This window comes from Trichomycterus rosablanca, chromosome 20, assembly GCF_030014385.1.
Source record: "Trichomycterus rosablanca isolate fTriRos1 chromosome 20, fTriRos1.hap1, whole genome shotgun sequence".
Classification (NCBI taxonomy): Eukaryota; Metazoa; Chordata; class Actinopteri; order Siluriformes; family Trichomycteridae; genus Trichomycterus; species Trichomycterus rosablanca.
In genome coordinates, this window is record NC_086007.1 from 23,185,965 (window position 1) to 23,209,114 (window position 23,150).

Sequence of the window (23,150 nt, forward strand, 5' to 3'; positions counted from 1 at the left end):
AACCAAAGTGCCTTTTTTTTTTTTTTTTTTTTTTGGAAATGGAAAAGAATGGAACAAAATGTTAGTAAATAAGTACAAGTCAGCCTAAGTGATTAGTAAAAAGGTGAGTTTTTAATCGTTTTTTAAAGACAGCAAGAGACTCAGATGTTCGGACAGACAGAGGAAGTTCATTCCACCACTTCGGCGCTAGAACAGAGAACAGCCTTGATGCTTGTCTTCCTCGAGTCCTGGGTGGAGGCTCAAGTCGAGCGAGACTAGAGGCTCGGAGGTTGCGTGGTACAGAGCGGGGTTTGATTAGGCCACGAAGGTAGCTTGGGGCTGGTCCATTTTTGGCTTTGTAGGCGAGCGTCAGTGTTTTAAACTGAATGCGTGCAGCTACAGGAAGCCAGTGAAGAGAACGTAGCAGTGGGGTGATGTGGCAGTATCAATATCGGCGATATTGGCCCTGTATTTACTTGGTATCGGATCGATACCAAATTTTGCAGTATCGCACACCACTAATTTGTAGCCATTGTTCACCTATTATAAATATGGCCATTGGTGTGGTTATTATATTATTAGTAAAACAAAGTATTCAATTTAAGAAAAAATGGAAAATAAAAGCATAGTGGTAAATAGTGGTAAAATACTATAGCCCCAATGTATCTAGCAAACCCGCGGTAACAGAATTGTTAAAACATAGGAAATAAGGATGGGGAGACGAGGACTCCAGATTAATGCACATGCTTCTGGAATGGGATGTAAACTAAGCTTATAGTCAGGAGTTGCACTGTTACATTACTACCTTACTACCTTACTTCCATTCCCCAATGTATCTAGACAACGCAGTAACAGAATTGTTAAAAACGTACGTCCAAATTCTGTTTCATAAGACTGAAAAAACAGCACATGAAAAACTCTGGGTGCCCATTGCAGACCATTACATTTTAGTGAATCTGTAAAAAAAAAAAATGTTAATGTAGTGCTCCGTGTACACCGCGACCGTGACCAGAATTACGTGGGTGGTAGAAATAAATAAATGAATGTTACAGTCATTTTTATAATTTTGCAGGACTTCAGGGATTCAGATACGAGTAGTTTATTCGAAAAACGAAATAAACTGAAGACGTTCATCGATTTTTTTTTGTCCGTCATAAAATCATCTTGCGTAAGACTCCCAGTGATGGGTAAGCACTCACGGATCTCGCGAGATCTGTCAGAACACATATGTGGTGTCCTATTACAATTATAATCTCGCGAGACTTCCTGTTACATACCAACAGCGCCACATTAGAGCGGAGGACAGAGACAGGAAGATGGCGGCGCAGGAGACCGCAGCAACACAGCAGTCCACTGTAAGCAACGGCGAGGTAAGAACGGCAGAAATACTAAACACAGACATAACACACAGCTCTTTATATTCCATGTGGTTTTGTGAATTCTATGTATAAAATTATTGTGTTAAAGGCGTCGCTTCTTTGTTTTTTATTAAGTAATCCGTATTGATGCCGGTCAGAATGACCGATTCCCTGATTCACCGTACTCTCAATAATCCTACCCGTTTTCTACTTAGTCCCGCCTCCTTAGTTACAATTGGTTAGGACTCATTGATGTCTTTACTGCGGTTGGCTGATAGTGTATGCTTAATCGCATTCTCCATGTAGAGTACGAACTATTGGTCAATCGCTGGTAAGAGGCGGGATTTGACTGAATATGGGTAGGGGAAATCAGGCTGCTCAATTTAATCGTAGCTAAGCTAACTAATGCTAAACTTATAGCTTATTTTAATGTAATTCGGAAAAATATTATATATCGATTTAAATATGTAGTTATTGACATGATTTTTACATACGACTATTTAAGGACAATTTGGTACTCTTGTCAGACTTGAGAATTACAGTTTGGCCCTGTGTTAGCTAGCAAGCTAATGGACTCATTAAGTAAACCAGTTTGAATCGACTCCGAGTCGACATTTCTGTCCATTCGAATTCGATTCTCCTTGTCGTTTACTTATATTTTGATGTATGAATGACACCAGTGAGCCAAAACATTTGAACAACCCTCCAAAAAGTGTTCATAGCAGTGCCTATTTCGTAATAGCTGGACAGGTGATGGTCAGGGGTATATATTATCGGGCTGATTGTAGTTACTCGTAATATGACGTGCTGAGTGGAGCAGATTAGAGTAGTATAAAGACCTGGGTGACCCTGAAAATTGCCAAAACGTTATGGCAAGATAGCTTGGTTGAAGTATCTCAGAAACAGCAAGGGGTGGGTTGCACAGGCAGCCACGGTGAGTACCAACAGACTGTCCAAGAAGGGTCAACTCTCAAACCGTCAACTGGTTGTTGGGTGGTCAAGACTCCTCGATCTAAAAAGACATGAAAGCTATGGCATCTGGTAAGATCAACAAAAGGATGCTGTGGCTCAAAACATTTTAACGCTGGTGTTGAGGTAAATGTGTCACAACACAGTACATCAAACTCTTCTGTGTAAAAAGCTAAGTAGTGAAAGCACCCATAATGGCCAGGCAGGCATTGGAACGCTGGAAAGACCAAAGTCCAAGATCATGTAGACGACCAGGCACATGTGCACCATTTACCTCTTTAAGAGATGGCACCAGGATGCACTGTAGAACGATCCACCTCAAAACGTACAGACCTTTTGATAATGTCTAACAGCACAGGACTCTTTTAGAGGTCTCGGCAGGTCAGATCTGTGCATATCACAGCATATCAGGTGATTGGTCCTAGTGTTTTGGCTCCTCAGTGTGTTTGTGATGACTCGCACTGCAAAAAATCAGACATACCCCAAAATGCCAGATTGTCTGGCATAATAAAGACATAAAATATTCACGTTTTTCCACTTAACCCTGTAGTGAGGGTCTGTGTTACTCTGTTCTAATCGCATACTTTTATTTAACAGTGCTTAATATAAAAGTAGTCAACTGGACTAATCCTTTCTCAGAACATGGATCAGTTTAAAGCAAGATTTTAACATTACAAATAGCTATTTATGTACACAAATAGGTGCTTAGTTAATCCATTTATTAGCACAAAATGTTTTAGATTTTTACTAATTTACGTACTCAGTGTGAAGCTTGATTTCGCAATGCAATCGACTCTAGATTCCGAGACCATGGCATCGGAGAATCGACTCTTTTTGGTGTCGACTCCGAGTCTGTCTAATGATCCGTAGCTAATGGAAATGAACTCAGTTGTTCGCTAGCTTATGCATAGTAACGTCATGTTTGATCAGCAGCTTCTTTTGAATTCATTTGCATTGTCAGGCATGTTGATGTATGCTACTGACTGGATTAATCAGAGGGTTAGAAAATGATCTGCTCTTCATGGCTGGTTCCGGCCTGGTTAGCTGGTCTCATACTGGCGTTTGACAAATTATAGGAAAATCTTTCTAGCTGGGTGGGTGCTATGTAATATGCATGTTACTCTAAAAATACTAACCAGGCCAAGCTGCACAACGACATGAGGTTTGATCTTTATCTCTGGTCACTGTCTGTGTGGTATCTGGTATGTTCTTACTATATAGGCATGAGGGTTTTCTTAGTAAGCAGAAATTGGCTTTACTTAATTGCTCCCAGGTGAAAGTGAATGATTAAATGTGTGAGAGTTTGATGCTCTGCTATGCATTGTTGTATTGTGTTGGGTTCATTTTTGGACCCAAGAAAACTCTGATCAGGAGGACATTTAGTAAAAGTGAATGAAGTGGGTGAATCAAATTGAAAACAATTCAATTGACTCGGTTGCAAATGGTACCAACTAGCTAGTATTTTCTGTATGTTTTATGAAGTGTGTGGCTGTGCACCAAGATCTGAATGAAGGGTGTATGATCGAGCTGGTTTGGGTTCATTTGTCCTGGGTCACTGCAAATCAGTGTAAGGTTAATTTGCTTGGTTAAAAAGTATGACCCTTCTTCCAGGATGGCAATGCCCTTATCCACCGGAAAAAAAATGGTGAGCTTGGTGTTCCAAGTGTCTCCAGTGCTGCACATTTTCAGTCACTATTCATGAAAGCTGGAACCTGATTAAGCTTTGTGGTTTATTTTAAGCTCATGTCATGTGGGCATGAGCCCTGAAGCAACACGTTTAATCATTTACACCCCAGTGGTCCTTGAATTCTAGTTCCTTATTTCTGTTTGGCCAACCCACATTATGGGATGTTGTAATACTCAGAAATGTACCACCAGGTTTAACTAGTTACTGCCCTTAGCCCTTATGCATTGTTTTAAAGTCCTAGACTTTGTATTTTGTTGCCAAAATGTCATAAATACCTTCATATGTGTGTAAAACTGATAAGTGCTGAGTTAAGCATCCAGCGTTTATGGCTGTTTTGTGATTGTTGTTTCTAGTGACCCATGTAGGAACACTTGTGTTTAGTTAGCAATCCACCGCTTCTAATCAAATCGTTCAAGAGTGTATGTATGAAATGAGGGTTTACAGTTCATAACATTGTTAAAAGATCCATAAGCAGGGTCAGTGGTAGCTGGGTAGGTAGAGCTTTGTGCTGCCAATTGGATGATTGTCGGTTTGAATCCGGGCTCTGCGATGCATCCACTTCTGGGCTCTTGAGCAAGGTCCTAAACTCTGTCTGCTCCCGGGGTGCCGTACAATGGCTGACCCTGCACTCTGACCCCAACCTCCAAACAAGCTGGGATACGTGGAAAAAGAATTTCGTTGTACAGACACAGTACAACAGCACATTTGAGTTCTGGTCTTGTATTATTATTCACATGAGAGCTTGAGTTCATTGTATTTGTTTTGTGATGTTGTTATTATTATTCATTAATGAACTGGTGGGGTGTGTTTGATCAGGTGAGCAGTAATGGTGCAGCTACCTCAGACCAGGTTGCACAGTTGGGTGCTACAGCACCGGACTCTCAGCAGCAGCAGCAGCAACAACAGCAGCAGCAGCCCAATGCATGGCAGGTCATCAAAGGCGTCCTCTTCCGGTAAGTGCATTCGTCCGGTTCTTAATCATGGTGACAGGGCTCCACTTGGGCTCCTTTAAGAAAAAGGGTTTTAGTTGTTTTTTAAGCTTTGATTTTCCCCTGTTACATTTAGGAGCAGGAATTGATACGGTAGGGACTTTATCTTATAGTCTGTAACACTAGCAACACCTTCTGTCCCAGTGGTCTGTCTTAAGTGTTCTTAAAATGTCTTGTCAGTACATAATAAACAAGCCATTACTTAATCAAGTTTACCAAAATACCATTAGGACATTTTTTATGAATCGAATAACGATAATGGTTCATGTAGTAGTTTAGAATTTTATCATCCAGCTCTTAAGCAGTCCAACTTGTTTGACTTGCAGTGTGTAGTTTTGTCAGGAATCTAACATTTTTATCAGTGTTAATCCAAATACATACTCCAGTCCAGCCTTCCTGTATTATTTTGTCTTTGTGTTGCTTGAGTTTGCAATTTCTTTCACTTTGAAACATTACGTGTCCACATACTTTTGGCCGGGTTCCCAAATTTGTATTTGTAATACCCTGATGTGTTTTACATTTTCTAGGATCTTCATTATATGGGCCATCAGCAGCTGGTTCCGCAGAGGCACATCGACCCCAGACCCAAACACCCCTGCAGGTGCTCCTCGGGTGCCCAGCCGCAATCTCTTCCCTAAAGACACCCTAATGGTACTAAGCACAGGAATCAACCTGCTTCAGACATCATTAATTATGTCTTTCTTTTGAAGCATATCAAATTTAGTCTGTATTTTGCACATTTATGGTACAGGTGAAAGTGTCCACCATATGGCAAGGTATTCAAAAACCCTATTAGCTTCTTGGACATCCCAAAAATCTAAACCATGGTCATTAAAATGGACTTGTTTCCTAATGTAGAGTTTTGACTGTATATTGTTTTATTAATGGGGTTTATTTCAAATAATTAGAAGCATATGTGTGAGCAAATAATCCAGTCATTTAAGAGTAGTGTACAAAATGAGGGATTTTACCACCTACAGTCCATAACACTGTTAAAAGATCCAGATAATCCTGTTGTCCGTGAAAGCAATTTTAATGAGTGTGAACTTTCATTTGTTAGACAGAACTGCATTAAAACCCGCCATGCTTCTGTAGTGAATACAACCACATGAGTAAAACCTTGTAATTAGCCACAGTGTAAAAAGTGACGGGTTCTTATGTGATTTGCTTATGTCATACAACATACAGCAGTTTTGGGGGATCTAAGGAGTCACCGATTTTAACACAAGCATGCTTGTTTTTCCTTTGATTCCCCCCTCCAGGATTTTTATGTGTACATATCTGAGAATGAGGTATTCTCAGACTTTAACAACACAGAAGCCCTGTTCTGGTTCCAGCAGGATCTGGTCTATGGAGACTGGAGCACAGGAGAAGCAGGGGATGGCTGCTACGAACGTAATTTAGAACTGGACACACCAGAGGTAAATGTTCTTAAACAATGACCAGCGCTTATGCTGAAGGTTATTGTGTCGTCTCTTGTGAAAGTACATGAACGAATCTTTGAATACATGAATCTTTAATGTTAGCCCACCATTGCTGAGACCTGGTTCGGATTCAAACAGTGCTATTGGCTGGTCAGGCATCTACACAGACATGATTGGCTAAGTCTGGGCGGTGGCCCTGGCCTCTGACTTTGCGATGAATTAACACCTTGTTCAGGGTGTTCCTGTCTTGCACCCAGTGTTTATTGGTGGAAGCTGACCTGTTGTGACCCTGACCAGGATGAAGTGGTTGACGGAATTGAAATACATTTTCTTTATTTCCATTCTCTTTAAAGTTGTGGGCAAATCAGCTCACCCCTGTCTGAGTAAAGCAAATGTTTGAAACAGCCTTTTGTGCTTTGAATCAAATGTTGCCCCAAGATTCCTATTTCAGTTTTCCTAACAACACACAGCAGCAGCGTATAAAAATAGAATATGGACTCGGGGCTAATTGGAGTTTGTCAGTTGATGTGACTTTCTGCTCTAGAGTGTCCAGCAGAACGGCTCTCTGTACATCCACTTGTACTTCACCAAGAGCGGCTTCCATCCAGATCCAAAACGCAAGGGCCAGTATCGCAGACTATCCACCGTCCACGCAGCACGAAGTAAGTCAGCAGAGTCAGCACTGACCTTTATATTAAGTAGAAGCACTTAGTTAAATTTGAGGCTTTGGTAGAAACTGTTTGGTTTTACATCTGTTTCAGTGCTGAACAAGTTCAAGCGAAGGAAATTTCTCAAGACCAAGAACCTGCTTACAGGAGAGACAGAAGCTGATCCTGAGATGATTAAGGTCTGTTTTTTATGGCATGTGCTGATGTATAATCAAAAAAGTATTTATTTATTTTCTGAATAGTCCAAGTGGCTCATACTGGCACAGATGAATCAAATTAAAAGTTATATTAAGGTCTGTGTGTGTGTCTGTGCTCATGTACAGCGGGCAGAGAGTCATGGCCCTGTGGAGATCATATCCCACTGGCATCCCAACCTAACTATCAACATGGTGGACGATCATACAGCCTGGGTGAAAGGCTCTGTGCCTCCACCCCTTGACCAGCGTGAGTATTTTCCCAGAATATACCTTTGTTCATCTAAGGTCTATGAGGATGGGACCCTGTTGAGTCTGGTTCCTGTAATTTTAAGGGAGTTTTTCCTTGCCATTGTCGCCCTCGGCTTGCTCAGCAGGGGTTTTTGACTCTCATCTTTTGGCTTTATATGTTTTGAGACGGTGGCAATTTAAGTAAATAAGTAAATACAGAGATGGCATTTGTTTATAGTTCTCGAGCAGTAAAGCTGCTAGACTTGGTGTGTAGCAGGAACAAATTAAAATGATCTTTTAATAAAGCTGTTAATGGTACCTCAGTTTGCTTGTCCAACACATTAACTCTCACTCACACACACACACACACACACACACACACACACAACACTAATTAAACAACTGAAGCCTCTGTTTTACATAATTTAGTCATTACACATCAGAGCAGATGAACAGCGACCACATGCATACACAGAGACATCCAACAACAGAGAACAATCCAAGCTTGGGATGAATTGGCACCTTGTTAAATCCTGTCCGTTCCTGTCCTGAGCCTAGTGTTTCTTGATGAAACCCGACCTGGATAAAGCGGTTGATGGAAATAAAATGAAAATAAAAAGAATAGATAAACAGACCCCTTTGTAATAAGTGCATGTTTAGTGCAGTACTTGGCTTTAAAGGTGTATCATCATGTTGCTTCGGGCATTCCCCCCATCCATGCCTGGCCAGCTGCTAACAAGGTGGTTTGCTATTGTAATAGACTGCTGTGCCACCCAAGCACCATGCAGCAGATTTGATTTGTAAGACTAAATAAGCAGCATTGTTTAATCAGAGGACAGAGGAATTCTGAAGCTTTGTAATGTTGTAAGTCTTTTTTTGAAAAGCCTGAATCAAGAAGCTTTCTTCTAAAACACAGAAATGATCGTTCACATACTGTAGTGTCCGTAAGACTTTTTAAAGAATACATTTTTTAAATGTCCTTATTAATTTACAGATGTGAAGTTTGATGCTGTGAGCGGTGACTACTACCCTATAGTTTACTTCAACGACTACTGGAATCTGCAGAAAGACTACTATCCCATAAACGATACTCAAGAAAAGCTGCCTCTGCGCCTCACCTTCTGCCCGCTCTCTCTGTGGCGCTGGCAGCTGTATGCTGCCCAGAATGCCCGCTCACCCTGGAACTTTATGGGCGAGGACACGTACGAGCAGTCTGATGAGGACCAGGATTCTGTTAAGGTCTTGCACCTTTTTTTTATCTTGAATGCTTACTGTCCTGCAACCAAACTAAATAATAATTGGGGGCCCCTATTTTAGATCATATATTTTCCTTGTGTAGTTCTTTTTAATGTCGTAAGATTTTAAGACATTAAAGGAAATAAGTTATGAAGTTTGCTGGACCAGTTTTAAGTGTACTCTTGTTTAACAGGTGGCATTGTTGGAGACCAACCCCTACCTCCTGGGACTGACGATTGTTGTGTCAATTGTACACAGCATCTTTGAGTTCTTGGCTTTTAAGAATGGTGAGTATCATCATCTTGGCTTTTACAATGCATGATTCAGCCTCTGTACTTTTTGAACCCATTTTAATTCCTAAACACCACCAAAGCACCAGTGAGATTAATTATTTATCAACCCATGCCATGTGGTCTCTGTTCCTGTTGGTGAACTAGACACTTGCTCTATACTGTCAAAAGTAAAATCTGTTCAGAGCACATAGAGCTTGTCAAATCTTAAAGTAAAGTACTTTCAACATCTGATTATGTAATGGTTTGGGTTCTAGGTCATTAGTTACATGGTTATTAAACATCTTGCTCATATTATGAACTAGCCCTATCAATAACAGTGTTGTCCGAAACAACATGGTACTCACGGCTGGTCTGCAGATAACCCATTAACCTTTGTGAAATGTGTGTAACCCATATTGTTTTTTCATCCTCCCTTTTTTCTCAGATATCCAGTTTTGGAACAGTCGCCAGTCTTTAGAGGGGCTGTCTGTACGCTCCATCATATTCGGGGTTTTCCAGTCACTTGTAGTGCTGCTTTACATCCTGGATAACGAGACCAACTTCGTGGTGCAGGTTAGCGTCTTCATCGGGCTGCTCATCGATTTCTGGAAGATCACTAAAGTTATGGACGTCAGGGTGAGACTCGACTACCACTATTTCTTAATCACGGTTCATCAGATAAGGAGAAGTGCTTTACAAATCTTTTTTGTTGTTGTTCTTTGACCATTTCAGTTAGACAGAGAGAACAAGATTGCAGGAATATTTCCACGACTGGTATTCAAAGACAAATCCACTTATGTTGAATCTTCAACCAAAATCTATGATGATGTAAGTGTGCCCTCAATCATGTTCTAGTGTTCTTGTAAACATGTGATTCATGTAATAAGCTTGACTTCTGCCTGCTGTTTATTCAGATGGCGTTTAAGTACCTGTCGTGGCTGCTCTACCCGCTTTTCGGGTGTTACGCCGTTTACAGCTTAATCTACGTAGAGCACAAAGGATGGTACTCGTGGGTGCTCAGTATGCTCTATGGTTTCTTGTTAACATTTGGTGAGTGCAGCGTTCATCACACTTCACTTTCATATACAAGTACAACACATGTGCATGTTTTTCAGGTCATTAGAAAATCTACAATGCAAAAAAGACTATATGCGTACATGCATAATAAAGTTATTACAGCGCCATTTGGAACTGAGCCTCTATAGGGTGTCAGTATTACATGTTAGTAAAGCTATAAGGATTAGCGAGTGGTGGGGCTGAATCAGAATCAGAATTGTGTAAAAGCATTTGTTCACAAGTAAACAATCAAACCCATTGTTAGACCTTTTTTAGTACAAAAACAATGAACAGAGCTGCACACACAGGCACAGAGTGAATGCTGCTCATCCAGGCTCATTTGCAGTTGGTATCTGGTATTTCTAACAGTTTGAACAGTCAGGGGGGGGATTAGGGGGTTGGACAAACTTTACAGTGTAATCACAGTATTCAACAATTCACCCAAACATTCCCAACAATCTACCTAAAAATTCCATCAACAATCCACCCAAACGTTTTCTCAACAATCCACCCAAACGTTTTCTCAACAATCCACCCAAACGTTTTCCCAACAATCCACCCAAACGTTTTCTCAACAATCCACCCAAACGTTTTCCCAACAATCCACCCAAACGTTTTCTCAACAATCCACCCAAACGTTTTCTCAACAATCCACCCAAACGTTTTCTCAACAATCCACCCAAACGTTTTCTCAACAATCCACCCAAACGTTTTCCCAACAATCCACCCAAACGTTTTCCCAACAATCCACCCAAACGTTTTCTCAACAATCCACCCAAACGTTTTCTAAACAATCCACCCAAACGTTTTCCCAACAATCCACCCAAACGTTTTCCCAACAATCCACCCAAACGTTTTCCCAACAATCCACCCAAACGTTTTCTCAACAATCCACCCAAACGTTTTCTCAACAGTCCACCCAAACGTTTTCTCAACAATCCACCCAAACGTTTTCTCAACAGTCCACCCAAACGTTTTCTCAACAATCCACCCAAACGTTTTCTCAACAGTCCACCCAAACGTTTTCTCAACAATCCACCCAAACGTTTTCTCAACAGTCCACCCAAACGTTTTCTCAACAATCCACCCAAACGTTTTCTCAACAATCCACCCAAACGTTTTCTCAACAGTCCACCCAAACGTTTTCTCAACAATCCACCCAAACGTTTTCTCAACAGTCCACCCAAACGTTTTCTCAACAATCCACCCAAACGTTTTCTCAACAGTCCACCCAAACGTTTTCTCAACAATCCACCCAAACGTTTTCTCAACAGTCCACCCAAACGTTTTCTCAACAATCCACCCAAACGTTTTCTCAACAATCCACCCAAACGTTTTCTCAACAATCCACCCAAACGTTTTCTCAACAATCCACCCAAACGTTTTCTCAACAGTCCACCCAAACGTTTTCTCAGCAATCCACCCAAATGTTCTACGTTATATTACAAATATAAACAATTTGTTCTTACATCAGGATCGAGTTCTTCAAGCTCATCCTCTAATCTCCTTAGTTCTTCCTCACCGAGTTCCTGCAGAAGCTCATCCTCATTTACGTCCCGATACTTTTCCATCTCCTTACGGAAAGACATGATGAACAAGAGGTGGTGGTGGCAGGAACAGAAAAAAAACAAGAGAGAAAGAAAAGAATTCACCCCCAAAACCCTCAACACCTGGAGAAAAAGAAAAACATGATGTTATTAATATCAAAAAGATCTTACAAAAAGCCTTAGTACACACATAGGAACATGATATTTTCTCCATATTCCTCACTGTTGCAGCAGTAAAGAGGTGAATTCCAATCCAGCACATTAGACCCAAGCACCTGAACATTTTAAGGCTGAGCTTTTAAGGCTTTTATAAATCATATTTACATTTACATTTTCAGCATTTAGCATTTAGCAGACGCTTTTATCCAAAGCGACTTACACAATGATCTGAACACATCATAAATCATATGATGTGCCGTTACAAACCAAGTGAGCTGCACTGGTTTATTCTGAGTGTAGGTCTACAATCCACTAGAAGGACCACAGTTGTTTACATCCACCCGCCCAGTGATTGAGAACCCCTGCAGTACTGGACTGATGATGAAAGATTCATTGTTTTAAAAATATTTTTGACACAAAGGCTTTGTGTCTCTATAAAATATCATAGTCATTGCTTATCCTATCTGATCTATAATAAATATTTCACGCATAAGTGTAAATGCGTCTCTTTATATATTTTTTTTATTTCTGCGCAGTTCTTATCGGCTGTAATCCACCCATTCAGCTTGGCATCAGTAGAAGGAATCAGTCAGTCATAATAAGAGCTCTTTATTGTCGAAATTTAAATCCGAAAACACGAGCGAGACGCACACACACACACACACACACACACACACACACACACAGAGAGACTGAGAGACTGAGAGAGAGAGAGAGAGAGACGTAATCGAGCTACAGAGAGAACAAAAACAAGCACAAATAACTAGAAAATAAACTTGTTTAATTATGTTAAATCTGATTATTTCATGGTGCGTATGTTTTAAAGCAGAAATAAACACAGGCACATCTCTGCACAAAAGAGGATTGTTCTGAAACTTAATGCGATGCAACCACAATATGTCTCTTTGTAGTTTTGTCTCTTCTTTTAAAATAAATCTTTTTTTCTCATTTAATTGTTGTTTGAATTAGGCCTACATTTAAGGCAAGGTAGCAAAATGTTCATGGTTGTTCATCATTGATATTAATATCGGGGCTGTCTTATAGTTTACCCAGTAGCGCTTCCCGAGGAACGAAGAGTAATTTTTTTGAACGGCTCTTTAAAAGGAACCGAGCCAAAAGATCCTGCTCCCTTCAAGGAGCCATAATTCCCATCACTACAACCAATCAGTGAGCTCCAACCGCCTACCCCTCCCACCCCTCCCTTACTGTGGATGCGCGAATGTCTTAAAGTCTCAGTTTTCAAGGTAAACCTGAAGCAGAAATTTGGCGCGTCAACATTTTTAAATACCGCGGTATACCGTAATACCGTCATACCGCCCAACCCTAGTTGACACTTAAATTTAATGGGGCTTTAGTATTAGCTATCAGTATATCTGTGCAGGGCGGCAACATGGCGCAGTGATTAGTGCTGTCGATTCACAGCAAGAAGGGCCTGGGTTTGATTACCCAACTGGAAAGCCAGGGTCCCTTCTGTATGGTGCATGTTCTCCCTGTATCCAAATGGGTTTTCTCATGCAGTCAGGCTAGTTGGAGCTACTACATTGCCTTGAGTGTTTGTGTCTATCCTGTGATGGACTGGCAACCTGTCCAAGGTTTTAACTACCTTTTCCTCAATTAATCATTGCAACTCTGACCAAGACAAACCGCTGGTAAAATAAACAATTAATAAATAACCGAACGTATATCTGTTGGCTGCATGTGAGGATATTTCAGTTTGGTAATTTTTCACCAAAACCCTTAAACTCCATGTGAAATCTTTGTCCAGGACAACGTTTGTGTGTGTTGTTTATTTTTTAATCTTCTGTTTTACTGCAGGTTTCATCACTATGACGCCACAGCTTTTCATCAACTACAAGATGAAGTCCGTGGCACATCTTCCATGGAGAATGCTCACCTATAAGGCGCTAAACACATTTATAGATGACCTGTTTGCCTTTGTCATTAAAATGCCCATGATGTACAGGATAGGCTGTCTTCGAGACGGTATGTATAAACTCTGAAGCAACACTGAATTCTTTTGACAAGTTTGCTGATGGATACAGTTTTGAAATCTGCAGTAATGGCCATGTTACATGTTTTACTGCATTTTGGATCCTAAATATCCATGAATACACAATTATCCTACAATATGTGAGCAAAAATGACAGGAGGTGCAACCAACTACCAAATGAAGTTCTGGTCAAATTCCATGTGTTGTTGATTTAATTCTCTCCAGTATTCCAGTCCCTGATCTGTTCCTTTTTTTATCACTCAACAGATGTAGTGTTCTTCGTCTACCTGTACCAGAGGTGGATCTACAGAGTGGATCCCAACCGCGTCAACGAGTTTGGCACGAGTGGAGTAGAAAACTCAGCCCAGCCATCAGCAGAAGACACAGCCACCCTTGCCCTGACAGATAAACCAGAGGGGGAGAAGAAAAATGATTAACAAATTTTCCACCCTTTTGTTTTTTTGAAGGTGTGTGACATCTTCAAGGCTGAGTTTATGTGTGATTGTCAGGAAAGAGAACTGGAAGAATGGTATTCTATAAAGGACGCTGCAGGAAATCTCAGTTCTGCTTTCCTCTTTTTGTATGGAATCTGCAGAAAGAAACAAAAAAAGTAATTTATCGTAACCTCCCTAATATTTTTTCATCTCTAACATTTTGTGGTAAAGGTGAAGTGAAAATGTGTCGTGTCCTGTATTGTAGATTTTTGGGTTGGTTAACATGTCGAAGGTTTAGATCATTAAATCAGTCCTTCAGTCCCTTTAGTTTGATGAGGCTGTTGCAGTTCAGATTTTAATATGTAAGAAGGCAAAAAGAGGCCAAAGTGGAAGCTTGTGTTTGGGTGGTTTTTTTTAGGGTCTTTTTTTTTTTTTTCTGTGGATTCCTCGTCCTTACCTTTTCTCATTCCATGTGTGAGAAGGAGGCAGTAATTTGTACCAGAAAGTGGGTGAGTAGTGTAAGAGTAAGCAGCACATTTTTTGGTAAAAGATGGTGCTGCTGCCATGTTAACACTACTCATAGGAAACTGTGACTTCCCAAGATTTATTTTCTTTCTTTTTTTAATGGTTGGTGTTCCAAGTTTGAACAAGAAAACGCAGCCTTGTAGGTATTAATCTAAAGATAATATTAATAATATTAATAATGGTGATTCATGATCGTTCAGTTTTTCATCTTCAGATGTCTTTTTTGTCATTAAACTGTACAATCTAAGCTTGTAAAATCTAATTTTACTGATGTCAAATGTTCTAACATTCACAGAAAGTCTGGTTAAGAATGACTGACTAAAACTATTTTTTTCTGGTTGCATTTACACTCCAAAGCAGGACCATTAATTAATGTAGTGTTGTGTACAGCTGTTGTGTAAGCTGCTGGCTCTAATGAATGCAGGACTTGGGTCGTCTAATCCAAGGGATGAAACGCTTCCGTTTGTCTTGTTTTTATTTATTTATTTCCCTAAAAAAATTGGAGTTGTTGGCTTTTTATTTTGGTACATTAAAATTTGATCACTCATGTTTATAGTAAAGTGTCAGTGCAGTTTGATAATCTGGTGCACAGCTTGCTTTATTTTTCATTTTTTAAATTATGCTTATATGGAATTTAATGTGAATCAATTTTCACTTTTATCAAGTTCACGAACAGCCACGAATTTAATCACCATATTTTTCTGTACCAAGAAAATAACTAAAAAACATATTTATGTACTACCTGGAAGTGTAAAGACAGTTGTGACCATGTACAATACAAGCAATTAAGGGTTAAGAGCTTTGCTCATGGGCCCAACAGTGGCATCCTAGCTGTAGTAGAGCTTAAACCAGAGACCCGTCTATCACTAGTCCAGTACCTTAAGCACTGAGCTACCCCTGCCACTCCAAATGTAGTCTTCTGAGATGGAGCTCAATCCCAGTCCTTCTTTATACTAAACAGCCAACAGATGAAGCAGAACTAGATTGTATTTACCTTGTCATGTTATGAATAAGGAAGGGTAATGTGTGCATGATCCTGAAAACACAGTATCCATCAAATGAAGTATAAAAGTTGGAGCGTCATGATATTGGGTTGCTTACTGCAAAGTACTGTTGGTCATATGACACAGAGGGAAATGTCAATGGGATGATGTACTGGGACAGATCAGAGAAGAATTTAATCAGATGAGCAACCCAATCTGAATTTTTAAACAAGTCAACAAGCCCAAACAAACAGCTAAAGTAACTTAAGTGTTTTTAAAAAAGGTGATGGTTAATATCTGGCCCAGCCAATCTCCTGATTTAAACATTACTATGAATTTATAGAGGACATTAAAATTGCGAGTCCATAAGAGATCATGATGATATTTGCAGCTGAAGGTAATTTGCCAAGAAGAAAATGTGGTTGAATGGATGAGTAATCAGGTAAGAAACCCCCCTGATACGTTTGCTTTAGTTCCCAGTGTTTTCTGGAGTAATGCCAATCCAGACCCAGCATTCAGGGTCAGTGTGGGTCCTCCTGGAAGTACTGGGTGCAAAGCAGTCATATACTTCTAGCACTATAACACAGGGTGTCAAGAACTCATCATTTTACTAATTTATTTCCACCTGGGGTTAGTTTACAGCACACAGTTCATATTTTTGTTAGGCGAGTAACCAACGGAAACTCACATGGGCATGATAAACAAGCTGAAAGATTTAAAACCAGGACTTTGGTGCTGAGTTCCTGCACTAACAGCTGCACCATCTAGTTACAAATCAGCAAAACATATGACAAAAGACATTCTCAATTTTTTTTTATTGATTCATATGCAAAGCAAAAACATTGATCAAACAGTTATATTGTAATTGACATACGTTCACAGTAAAAAAAAAATCACAGTAGAGTAAATCACAGCAAGAATTAATTAGGGAAAGGAGTGCTCAGATGCTAATGTCTATTAATCCAGCCCAGCTTCAAGTTACAGTGGTGCCACTGGCCTGTTCTGGTGCTCTACAGATGGGCTAGGTCTAAAAGAGGGAAGTCTATAGACCAGACATTTGCTGTCTAGCCAGGGCTGGTAGAATGTGGTACTTGAGAATACTTGAGTGTAGCGTGTTCTTCTGTGCATTATCTGCCACCAGCTATTAAAAAATAACCCAGTGGGCCACTCAGGTGGCGCAGCGGTAACACATGCTGGAACCAGAGTTGGGATCTCGAATACATCGTATCGAATCTCAGCTCTGCCTGCTGGTTAGGCTGAGCAGCCACATGAACAACGATTGGCCTGTTGTTTAGATATGGGCGGGTCTCATTACTGCTGCAGTTTTATAGAAATTATAAGGAATAATAAGACAAAGTGATTATTAATATATTTATATGTCTAATTTGTTTCAACTCAAGAGATCAGCTGAACTTTGTTAGGTTTTCCGAGATTCGTTCACTTACTAATAAAACTTTATATATATGTAACAATGAGCTGGATAGTGGAGCATCTACTGTAGTACTATTGTACCGTAATGTAAGCAGATCTGCTCTTGATATACACCATACCACTGTAAAACTTCTAAATAGACCAACAATCAATCTATGTACAAATACCTACACTGCACTACTTTCAAAATCTCTTAATCCTTGTGTTCTGATGACATTGACTTTAAAGCCTTGTTCTTTGGGGGCCAAGCAGAGACCCCGGTGTTTGGTTATATTCATGACAGCACAGATATTTACATCAGTTCAAGGTCAATGTCAAACACCATCACGAGCAATTTTGTATCCCCAATTATAAATAAATATAGTATAACCACCTAATTTAGCTTACATGTCTTTGGATTTGGGACAAAACCGGAGCTCCCAGACAAAACCCATGCAGACGCACGGCAAACATGGTAACTCCACACAGAAAGGACTCAGACCACTCCACCAGGGAGAAAGTGGTGGAAGATTTTTGTAGAGGGTTGTGGTTGTGTGAGTGTGTGCGTTCCAAGATCATTTTTTTGTACCTTCAACACCAGACAGAAACTAAAAACATGAAAATGTGTAAAAATCTATTGCACTTAATCTTGTATTCTGGGGTGCCCAAGACCCCAAACAGAAGTATATACGGTAAGTTAGGTGGTGTTTGGAACAAATATGAAGTTCATTAAAAAAAAAAAGGCCAAGTATATTTTGCTAAAGTGGCTCTGGGGTCTCAGGGATCCCAAATGGGCATTAGTACTTGACGGATAAAAAAAGAAAGGAACAATCTAGACTGACTGACATATTTTGACCTAAAATTATAAAAAGCATACAGAAGGGCCTAACACAAATGGCTTTTTAAATCTGTGATGTAGCAATGGGTTTACCCAGTAATAAATCACAATAAAGACACTGTTAAGACAAAGTTTTAATCAAATTATGTTGTAAATGTAAAACATAGTTCAGAATTATATTTAAATGTACATGTCATTTTATACAGATATTAGTTATTTACAACACCGATAACAAAGGGACATCACAGAAAACACAATAAGATCACACTAAAACAGAACACGTTTTGCTGTACCTTAAGAAACGACCAAAACCATGGTCCTTTACTTAAAGTAGAGACTCTTATCTACAGCATCTGTGGCACATGATTGATTACCATGGGCAAGAACTAAGACAACTTTGTTTTGTTTGTTGTTTGGGCAGATGATATGGGGCGGCCAAATCCAATGACATTCCCGTCCTTGGTAGTCACATATAGGGTACAGATCTAGTGGATAGAGATTAGAATAAAGAAAAGCAGTAGTATATGAATGAGATCTATTACAAAGAGATCGCCAGAAATGGTTCCGTTCTCACAGGTAAATCAGGTGTTAAACAGGTTACGTTCTGAAATGTACCGACTCCAATTCATAAGCAAAAAAGTAGCTGCTTAAAACTCTGCAGCCACCAGGAGAGACCCATAACCACTGTAAAAAAGAAAAGAAAAGAGGGCAGACAAAACCTAAAAGGTGTTTGGTGCCATCCCATTTGATTTGTGTTTAACTAAATAAAAAAACAAATACAAGATTTGGTTGATCTGTATCTGACATATTAACATTACATTTTTAAAAAAGTCATTAGTTTAGCTTTATTCAGGTTATTAAATTCATGTTTAAAATACTGGGTTAGTTTTGGGAATGCATATGTAATTTTAGTTCTCTCCTTAGAGTATGAAAAGTTTCCTCCTGTTTAGTACATTTCAAAATGAGCAAAATAACCCCGACATCTTATAGAATGATTATCACAATTACACCATTTCCAAAGTTACATAATCTACATCGCACACTTTTTAATTACAGATTCAAAAACAATGATTTTTCTTTAAAAAAAACTGCTTTATTCTGTTATATTATTTATTGTTATGTATATTTTTTTATTATTTATTCTTCATAAAAAAAATAAAAGGTATTTTCACTGGTATATTTGGATAGTTGTGTTAAGTGTAATTGACCATTAAACCTGGCATTCAATCAGTAATTCATGTGAAATTTTACAACAACTGATTTATGTTTTTTATGCCTTTATGTTTTGAGGTGACAGTAGCAATTGAAAGAATAATTTTACAGTGTAGTTTTGGTTATGTTTATATCTATGGAAATTCTAATGAATTCTGTAAAATTATAAGCCATTTAAAATACAATTTTCTTTTACATAAAACAGTTGTGTGGACTAATGAGATTATGCATTGCTAATGAAATGGCATCCAAGCTGGCTTCTTTTATGACTTATTTACTTAGTAGAGATGTCCCATTTTAATATGACTTCAATATTAGAGCTCTGTTTATTTCCTAACACCAATCAAACCAGCATTTCAGGCTATTATCAGGTCTAATACTGATGGGTGGTGGAATGGGGTATCCTCACTATTACAGAAGGTAGTAATCAATCCAATGATTCAAAGTGAGAGCTCACAGAGTTCAGTTAGAAGCTGCTCTGCAGTGGGTCGGTTACTCGGTTCTGCACTCCAGCACCTACCGATGAGTTCCTTAAACACACAGCCAGGTCCAGTGGGACTAAACACGTCCTTGTTGAGGTCAGGCCTCAGTTCGTAAGCCACCACGGCATAGATTATGTGCTGCCTATCTCCTTCATAGGGTGGTTCACGCGTGAACATCTGCCAAAGCGTGATTCCAAAAGAGTAGACATCTACACTAGGTGTGACCTCATGTCCTTTAAGAAGTTCTGGTGCGCGGTGCGTGTACGTACCACCGATCTCACTCCTGCAAACCGATGCGTGCTGGGTTTCCACTTTCACCGAGCAGCCGAAATCAGCCAGTTTGCACACCCCGTTCCGGGTGAGGATCACATTGGCAGGTTTGAGGTCCAAGTGCACGATGCCTTGGGAGTGCAGGTGTTGGAGGGCGCGCACTATATCGGTGGCGTACGATTCAGGGCGCAGAGGCTCCGCGGGGCTGTAGATCACCTGCTGGAGGTTCATCTCCCCAGCAAACTCCATCACGATCGTGCCAATCACGCTGTCCCCGCTCTCCCCCATCACATCATCGCCGTTGGCTTGGGTGCTGGCGGCGATCACCCGCACCAGGTTTGGGTGCCGCAGGTGCGCCGCGTTCAGTTCGGCCCAAAAGCTCTGACGCGACGCCAGTTTGTTCTTTGCGCACTTCACCCGCTTCACAGCGACCGTCTCGCCCAGGTAGGAGCCCTTAAACACCAGGCCGAATCCACCCGATCCGATGGGTTCCAGATCGCGCAGCTCCCGCCAGTAGATCACAGAGGACCAGAGTCTGCTGGCGAGTTTGGTTGGAACAGTGCGGTTCGGGACGCGGAGTGTAAGTGCGCCCGTGTGTTTGGTTAAAGGGCTGCTGCACACCCCCACCAGCAGGCCGAAGTCTGTGGGCAGCAGGCGGGTTACGGGGATTGGAGACGGCATGCTGCTGATCAAGAGATTACACGCTGCTCACACACACACACACACACCTGTTACAGCATTTTGTATTTGCCTCGCTCAAAGTGTTGCCAGATTGGTGCGGAATCCCACCTAGTTATTATTCCACCGGTGACTGGCAAACACAGTTGCTAAATAATTCCTATGGAAATCCAGTATTTTCTAGTTGCAGATATAACCTTCTGCTGGAAGAACCACCCGGTTAAATAAAACCTCGAGTTAAAATAAAGCCATGAAGCTCCCAGTTGCACGAAGGTCATTTATTGGCTGCAGGCTCAAGTTAAGGCTGGACCCCACAGTTTCAAAATAAAAGTGGTGTTGTGAGCCTATTGATGCAAAATTCTGCAGCACACGTTCTGTATTTAAAAATATTCTAATTTCTGATTGTCTGGCAGAATGTATTAGGTCTCTATAATAACAGTTCTGACGTGGACAAATAAGTCAAATAATTCATTTTCCTGGGAAACACTGGGGAAAAAAGTTTTATTTAAATAATTTGAGAACAGTAAAAGGTAAAAAATGAATATACAGCATTTTGAACACTTTATAATTTATAGATACTGTATGGAATAAAGTGTTATGTAATCTGTTGTGTCATCTTATACTGTGACAGCAAAATGTCGAACCCCAGCTCTACCATGCAGCCACTGTTGGACCTTTTAGCAAGGCCCTGAACCCTCTCTGCTCCAAGGGCGCCGTACAAAAGCTGACCCTTCGCTCTGACCCCAGCTTCCAAAACAAGCTGGGATATGCGAAGAGAGAATTTCGTTGTACTGTACATCTGTATATGTATAAATGACAAAGGCATTCTTCTAAAAACACTGGGTTGACCAACAGTATATTTCTACTAGTGTGGCACGGCACTTGGCAAGGTGGGCAAATTGTAGCCTTTCATTTATCAACCCCAAATGTTTGACCACCATGTCAAACAAATTATTACAATGTTTTTGTCCAGAGAGTAAACATGTAAACATTCACTTTTACCGTATACATCTTTAAACTGCTTCTGTAAGGGAGTTAATGGATTGATATGTTTGTACTGCCCTGCTATGAGCACCCTGTCCAGGCTGCATTTCTGATCAGGACAACGTTGTTACTGGTATGCCACTTAAGGAAGCAGAAATGTCATTTTGACTCAAAACCAACATTTAATCTGTGGAAAACTTTAATGTTTACATAATAAGGTTACCACAAGCATGTTTGACAAGTTTTAATAGATATACTATTTTTATGTTAACAGCATTGTAATTTTGTTGGCCTGCTTTTTTTTAGACAGTATTAACCATGAATGTAAAACATACAGCAAAGGGGTCAGTCTGAAATGGCGCCAATGGCAAATTTGAATCTGAGCAATTAACAATAAACTAAGTGAATAATTGAGTGAGTAATTAAGTAAGGCAGCCTGTAGTACTTAATGTGTCCACTGGCTGGTGACAACTGCTTACTGCAAGTGCAAAGTTGTCCAGGGTTGACAAATGTGGTGGTACAGGGTGAAATGAGACAACTGCATAATGTAATTGCTACCAAATCCCAAAAGTTCTCCAGTAAATTTAGATCTGGTGACTAGGGAAGCCATTAAAGTACAATGAACTCATTGTTATTTTAACATGGTTCATTATCATACTTTAAGTTACTATTATAAGATGGTAAATTCTGTCCATAAATAGTGGCACATTGTTAGCACCAGTACTCAGATAGGCTGATGTTGCCCATTTGCCTCAAGGTTTGACATGTGGTGATTGTTCTGAGATGCTTTCCTTCTCGTTGTAAAGAGTGGCTGAGTAGGTTATAGGAGACTTTCTGCCTTGATTCAGGTTTGTACGATTTAATAAGGTAACTTAGTGGCTAAGGTACTGGACTAGTAATCAGAAGGTTGCTGGTTCAAGCCCCACGAATGCCAAGTTTCCACAGTTGGGCTCCTGATCAAGACCCTTAATCCTCAATTGCTTAAACTGTATATCAGTGATAGTTGTTAGCCTCTTTGGATGAAGTGACAGTTAGATGCTGCAAATGTAAATGATGTGATGTATGAATCTATACTTGACCCTAACCAGCAACTGATGCTAACTGTTGGGCCCCTGATCAAGGCCCTTAATCCTCAATTGCTTAAACTGTATATCAATGATAATTGTTAGCCTCTTTGGATAAAAGTGACAGTTAGATGCTGCAAATGTAAATGATGGGATGTATGAATCTATACTTGACCCTAACCAGCAACTGATGCTAACAGTTGGGCCCCTGATCAAGGCCCTTAATCCTCAATTGCTTAAACTGTATATCAATGATAATTGTTAGCCTATTTGGATTGGATAAAGTGACAGTTAGATGCTGCAAATGTAAATGATGTGATGTATGAATCTATACTTGACCCTAACCAGCAACTGATGCTAACAGTTGGGCCCCTGATCAAGGCCCTTAATCCTTAGATGCTTAAATTGTATATTACTAATATTTGTAAGTCTCTTTTGATAAAAGCAACAGTTTGATGCTGCAAATGTGATGTATGAATATATATATTAGACCCTGACCAGCAACTAATGC

At 40.1% G+C, this 23,150-nt stretch overlaps 2 protein-coding genes across 2 annotated transcripts; one reads left to right on the forward strand and one right to left on the reverse strand.

Annotated features, from left to right (window-relative positions):
• Positions 1-1,295: 1,295 nt before the first annotated feature.
• On the forward strand, positions 1,296-15,266 carry clptm1 (CLPTM1 regulator of GABA type A receptor forward trafficking). The gene is made up of 14 exons (XM_063017050.1): positions 1,296-1,349; positions 4,810-4,946; positions 5,510-5,633; positions 6,245-6,403; positions 6,951-7,068; positions 7,168-7,253; positions 7,398-7,518; positions 8,494-8,738; positions 8,929-9,022; positions 9,453-9,643; positions 9,740-9,835; positions 9,922-10,057; positions 13,585-13,752; positions 14,027-15,266. Exons 1-14 carry the CDS (start codon positions 1,296-1,298, stop codon positions 14,194-14,196), a joined length of 1,899 nt encoding a protein of 632 aa, XP_062873120.1. The 3' UTR covers positions 14,197-15,266.
• A 4,109-nt stretch (positions 15,267-19,375) lies between these two features.
• On the reverse strand, positions 19,376-20,594 carry mos (v-mos Moloney murine sarcoma viral oncogene homolog). Its single transcript, XM_063017132.1, has one exon. The coding sequence runs from the start codon at positions 20,592-20,594 to the stop codon at positions 19,602-19,604; it is 993 nt and encodes a 330-aa protein (XP_062873202.1). The 3' UTR covers positions 19,376-19,601.
• Positions 20,595-23,150: the final 2,556 nt, after the last annotated feature.

Coding starts and splice junctions, on each gene's coding strand:
- mos (XM_063017132.1), bottom strand. CDS start 20,594: ATGCCGTCTCCAATCCCCGTAACCCGCCTGCTGCCCACAGACTTCGGC.
- clptm1 (XM_063017050.1), top strand. CDS start 1,296: ATGGCGGCGCAGGAGACCGCAGCAACACAGCAGTCCACTGTAAGCAAC. Junction 7,519..8,493: donor GCCTCCACCCCTTGACCAGC/GTGAGTATTTTC, acceptor ATTAATTTACAG/ATGTGAAGTTTGATGCTGTG. Junction 10,058..13,584: donor TGGTTTCTTGTTAACATTTG/GTGAGTGCAGCG, acceptor GTTTTACTGCAG/GTTTCATCACTATGACGCCA.